The sequence below is a fragment of the Orycteropus afer genome, unplaced genomic scaffold (assembly GCF_000298275.1).
Source record: "Orycteropus afer afer isolate SDZICR_OR568_19922 unplaced genomic scaffold, OryAfe1.0 scaffold00002, whole genome shotgun sequence".
NCBI lineage: Eukaryota > Metazoa > Chordata > Mammalia > Tubulidentata > Orycteropodidae > Orycteropus > Orycteropus afer.
The window spans coordinates 32,334,661-32,340,874 of record NW_006921589.1 but is presented as its reverse complement, the minus strand read 5'-3'; the positions used below and the strand labels follow the sequence as shown (position 1 = coordinate 32,340,874).

The following is a 6,214-nucleotide window of genomic DNA, read 5'->3' as shown; positions in this document are numbered from 1 at the left end:
TTGAACCTCCAGCCTTCTGGTTAGCAGTCAAATGCCTTAGCCACTATGCTATCAGAGCTCCTTGCTGTAAATTAGGGCTTTCCAATAGTGTTCCATGAAATGTGAGTATTCTGGAAGATGTTAATAGGTCCTCCCCAAAAACAGATATATGAAATTAATAATAATAATAATAAAGAGTATGGTCAACATCAGTAAATGTGGTAGAGAGAGAAAAAATAAAACTGAGGATGAAGGAATGGCTGATAGATTTAGCAACTAGAAAATTCCTGGAGTAATTACCAATGTTGAGGTATAAACCATGTGCCAGGCTTCAAGGGCTGTGCATAGTGAGGACAGGGACAGCAGGTGTAGAATCACTCATTTCAGAAATACATCAGTGAAAGGAAGGAAATTTGACTGACTGGTAGAAAGAGCAGGCAAAAGGTATTCCCAAATGGAGAAGAGCCATGCTTTTTTGAAGCAGAAGTACCAAGCATACATGGAAAGTTGGAAGTACAGAGTCAGGGAGACCTGGACTTGAATCCTGGCTCTAGCTGTGTAGCCTTGGACAAGTTAGTCACTGAATCTCTTTGAGCCTCAGTTTCCTCATCCATCAAATGGCATGATAATTCTACCTTGTTAGATTGCCATGAGAATATAAACTGAGAATATTAATATGGTGCCTAGAATGGGAGGGACTCATTGAAGAAAGGGAATGAGATGTCTCTGGAATATTTGTTCCTTCCTGTTTGTTGTGTTAACCAAGCAGTGGGACTCATTAAAGCCCTGACCTTAGTTAGAAAAGAGGTTCGCCTGAAAAGAGGACTGAACAATCAAGGGTTTCCTATTTTCTGATCACACTTGTACTTAGCTGCTCCAGCTTACCACTCCTCTCAGCCAGCCCACCGTGGATGACCCTGGCCACCAGGATATCCCCTGTCATCTCATGGCGCTTGATGGTGGCTCCCTACAGAGAGAGAATAATGGAATCCCTTTTACATCTGATGTGACTTCTTTTATGTGTTGGCTTACTTCAACTCAGCTCTGCTCTTTCAGACAAGAATATTTATACCAAACAGGGAGAGAGGGGATGGAGAGGGCCCTGATGCCTGCCAATCATCCATGTTGTCAAAAAGGAAAGGCCCTTAAACCTTGGCCACCCAAAGCCTCTATCCAACTCCATAGACAAAAAAGAATATATTTAGATCTTTCCAAAGATAAAGAAAGTTCCTGCAATTACAACATAATCAGAGGGTCTACTCTTAGAAAATCAAGTTAATATCTTACCTTGCTTCCCACTAATAGAGGAGATGAATGCAAATGTATTAGGATTGAGTGAAATACATGTGTGCATCAGAGAGTCAAATAAATAAATAAAATAGATACATCTTATTTCTTACAGCTATTTCAAAAAAGAAAAATATTAAACAGAAATATTTTCTAAATGAAAGGATTATGACATGTAATATGTTTAAAGTACACGTGAGAACGTTAATCTTTAAGTTTGTAGCCATTCTTAACATGAGTACCTCTTATATTTTCTGAATGCCTCAAACTATATGTGCGAGCATAGATAAGAATATTGTCCAAGTAGATACTAAAGACAACTAAGGTCACAATTAACCTTGGTATAATTCAAATGAAAAGATAAAATGATCTCCTTACCAGGGGCTGTTGATTTTTCACCAAGCAAACAATCCTCATTGCTTCCTCACTTTCAGAGATAGTGTCTGGGAGTGGGGGCAGTAAGGGTTCAAAATCTTTCTGAGCTACAGTGTCATGGGCACTGAGCAAGGCCTGGGAACAGAAAAGGAAAAGGTGGACAAACATCACACACAGGACATACCCATCTAGAACGTGGTGACTCAGCACCATGTAGGACATACACAGCAACTATCACCACCACCAATACCATATACGTGCCAGGCACTGTACTAAGTATTTTATATAGATTAACTCACTTAATCTCCACAATAGTTCTTGAGACAGATACATTTATAATCTCCATTTTACAGATAAGCCAACAAGGCACAGAGAGGTTAATTAATACATAGTGTGTTCTTTCATTGCTGCTAAAGTGTATCATGCTTGGTAAAGTAGAGGGTCACCAGAAAAGGGGAAGACCCTCAACAAGATGGATTGGCACAGTGGCTGCAACAATGGGCTCAAGTGTAGCAAGGACTGTGAGCATGGCTCAAACTGGTCAGTTTCATTCTGTTGTACACAGGGTCACTATGAGTTGGAGCCAACTCGATAATGCCTAACAACAACAATGACAAAACATATTATTCCATGACTATTTCATTTCTTGAAAACTCATGTAATCCATGGTGCTCCTAGAGATTGAACTACAAAGCAATTTTTAAAATATTTTTTTCCTAATTAAGGCAGAATAAGAGGCAGTAATCAAAACATCTCACTGGTTTAATTTTTCAGTAACACTCAAGGGCCCAAGTGGAACGGAATGAGAAAAAGTAGTACCCTGGTTTAGGGTATGATCAAAAAATTCCTTCTATGCCTACTTTTTTAGGTTTGTGTTGCATGGGATGGGGAAGATGTCATTCTTTAGCCCTGCCTGAGCTTGGTGGACAAAATTTAATTGGAACTCAGAGGAAGTTTTCTAGGTAGTATCTGTTGTCGAGGATATTTGATAACTAATGATTATCTTGTGATCTAAATATTTCTTATTCATAAATATTGCTCCAAATGCAGATGTCCTCGCAGTTCTAATGTGTTGATAAATTGATCAGAACATCTATAAGTACTAACAGGTAGTTTTCTGTTCTGGAATCAAATGTTCTTCGAATATCCCCTTTTCATAGAGCTACTCATCATTATACATTATACTCTGAATAATTTTACACACTTCATCCAAAATTTAAAATACTCCCAAATTGGAAAGGAAGCTACCCTGAATGCTCCTCAGAATTTTAGGTGGACAATTACTTGGGAAACAGAGGACAATGGAAAATTCTGAATAACTCTTCATAAGTACAGCATGCTGGCTCCCTGATTGACAGGAGTGTGTCAGTGGCATCTGAGTCCCACATTTTTGAGTGTGTCCTGTTGGTCACATAACCACTGCACCACTAGGCTTCTCACACTGAAGTTAGGTGGGTCCTGATCCAGTGGTTAAAGCACTAAGCTGCTAACCAAAATGTTGGCAGTTCAAATCCACCAGCTATTCCATGGGAGAAAGATGTGACAGTTTGCTACCATAAAGAGTTACAGATTTGGAAACCCTCTGGGTTTCTGTCCTATAGGCTCACTATGAGTCAGAATCAACTTGATGGCAGTGGTTAGTGGGAGTCCAATCTAAATGATTCATAAAAGAGAACACAAAGAAACACAAGAAGGATGTCATGTGCCACTGCAGCTGCAAGCCAAGGAATGTGTGGAGCTATAGAAGCTAGGAGAGAGGCATGACACAGATTCTCCCTCAGCGCTTCAGAAGGAATTAACACAGGAGACACCCTGGTCTTAGATTCCCAGCTTCCAGAACTGTGAGGCAATACATAGCTGTTTTTATAAACGACCCAATTTATGGTACTTTGTTATAGCAGCTCTAGGACATCCATGTACACATGGGGTCACCATGAGTTGGTGTCAACTCGATGGCAACTAACAACAACAGAAATAGACCATCTATTCAGAGAGCACACTTTCTATCACATTTCTTTCTCCTTCCCAACCTTGTCTCTGTGACAGATGAGCATATCTTGTCTATTGTAGTAAGCACTTGCCTTAAAGTGTGGACCCTCCAGGATTTGTCTCAGCTCATTGATCTCAGGGGCATTAGGAGTTTCACATAATACCTCCATTACCTGGTTGATGGAAAAGCATACATTATGAAATTAAAAAAAAAAAAAAAATCATCTGCTACCCTGAAAGGGCCCTGGTGGCACAATAGTTAAGCACTCAGCTATTCAATGAAAGGTACTTTGTTAGAGCAGTTCTAGGACATCCATGTACACATGGAATCACCATGAGTTGGAGCCATTTGAACTCATCAGCTGCCCTGTAAGAGAAAGATACGACAGTCTCCTTCCATAAAGATTTACAGTCTTGGAAACCTTCTGGGGACACTTCCACTCTGGCCTATAGTCTCTCTATGGGAATCGACATGCTAGCAATGGTCTTTTTTTGTTGTTGTTGTTGTTGTTTTCTGGTTTTAGTTACCCTCACCCAGGCTGGATAACAGATTTACTGACTAGTGTGGCATTGACCTAATAAGTGCTGTTTTGAAGACTTCTTTTTCATGTGTAAAGTCAAGGCTTGGCATTCTTCCTTATTCATTACTCTTTCCAACCTGCAGGTAGAACCCAAGATTTGGGATAGATCTAGTGTGCCCAGTACCCCATTCTTGGCTCATCACAGGCTTGGAGGTAGCATGAACACAATTTCACAATACTGTATGTACCAGGGCACCATGCCTCTAGTGTTCTATAATAGCTGTTTGCTGATGTGAATGCAGTTCAGGCAACCTGAGTTTCTCCAGGTCCAAGTGCAAAGTACCTAGAGAACTCAGGTAGCTGAATTCTATGGGATGATCCATTTGCCAACTGAAAATGGGAATAGTGATTTCTACTTCAGGATTTATTATATGATTAGCAATTTTAATGTTTGTTGCAATAAAAAAGTGCTAAACAGAATAAATTCTGATCTCTTTGCTGTGGTTTAGGTATAGATTTGCTTTCTGACAGGAAATAAGACTGTTCAAGAGTGTAATCAGCCACATAAATCTTAAGCAAAAGAGCATCATTATATACAGTCAAATGAAAACACATAGCTTGCAAAGCTATACCTCCATTCACTAGGATCACAACTGAATAAAATATTGTGCATGTTCCCTATCAGAAATAGAACTGTTTGAATGGTTGACTACTGAAATTGAGGGCAAAACTTCATTTCCCTTTTTAAAATATGGTTTGGCCAACAAATAATAATAAAATGGATCCTCATTTATTCATCCATTCAACAATGTAGTCATCCATTCAGATGTATTGAGCACATGTTATGTGCTCGGGACTGTTTTGGGTGATGCAAATAGATTAGTGAATAGGCAGACAAAATTTCCCATTCTTATGGGGCAATACATAAAATAAGTAAAACACATAAGCAAAAAAAAAAAAAAAAAAAGTTTTATTTGATGGTGAGAAGAGCTAGGATGAAAAACAAGCCAGGGAAAGTAGATAGGGAGTGTTAGGAGGGTATTAGATTTTTAGATAGAGTGACAGGGAAAGACCCACTGAGAAGGTGACATTTGAATGGAGACTGGGGAGATGAGGTAGCAGACTAACAGATTACGTTTATACATGGGCAACAGTGTTACAGGCTGAGGGAATAGCAAGTGCAGAAGTTCTGTGGCAGGAGGAACTTGAACGACCACATGAAGCCCAATGTGTCTGGAGCAGAGTTAGCAAGTGTGGTAGTTAAGGTTGTGTGTCAACTTGGCTGGACCATGATCTGAGTGGTTTGAGTAGCTGTGGTGTGGTCGATCCCATGATGAGATCTGATGCAAGGGGGTTGCCTCCATAGAGGGCTATGCTTTGAGCAGCCATTCAGTTGAAGGGGAGTTTCCTTGGGGGTGTGGCCTGCTTCCAATATATATGGATGTCCTGGGAAAATTCAGGAACTTTCTGTTGGATCTAGATCATGTCACGCTGCCTCCTGATCTTGGGTTCATCACACCTGCAGTTATGTGAGTCAGGAAGAGCCTCCAGTTTGACATTTGGCCCATGAACCTGGGACTCGCCAGCCTCTACAACTGTCCAGAAATCTGCTATTTTGCCGTGCATCTTGGATTTGCCATATGCTGAGGTCAGCAGCCTGCTATACTGCCTGCCAGCCTTGAGCTCCTCAGCTCCTGCAACACTGTAAGTCGGGAAAATCCTCCAGCTTGACTTTGAGCCAGGAACTTGGGACTTGCCAGCCTCTACAACTATGTGAACTATTTTCCTGAGATAAATTTCTCTATCTTATTGTCTCTTTCTATATAAGTTTTATATATAAGATGTAAGCTCTCTATATAAGCTTTATATATATATAACCTCTCTATATAAGCTTTAGAAGCTCAGGTGGCATAGTGCCTAAGGCATTTGACTGCTAACCTGAAGGCTGGTGGTTCAAACCCACCAGCCACTCCTTGAAAGGAAGGTTGGGCAATCTACTTCCATAGAGATACTGCCTCAGAAACCCAAGGAGGGGTCACTATGAGTCAGATCCGACTCCATGG

General features: G+C 40.5%; 1 protein-coding gene across 1 annotated transcript in view; it reads right to left on the bottom strand.

Annotated features, from left to right (window-relative positions):
- MPP4 (membrane palmitoylated protein 4) overlaps positions 1–6,214 on the bottom strand; it is a 42,723-nt gene that overhangs the window by 30,791 nt on the left and 5,718 nt on the right. The window contains exons 4-6 of the mRNA XM_007935128.1: positions 3,723–3,803; positions 1,645–1,776; positions 865–946 (exon numbers count right to left, since the gene is read on the bottom strand). Of these exons, the coding sequence (XP_007933319.1) occupies positions 865–946; positions 1,645–1,776; positions 3,723–3,803 (295 nt within the window). The remainder of the gene's footprint in view (positions 1–864; positions 947–1,644; positions 1,777–3,722; positions 3,804–6,214) is intronic.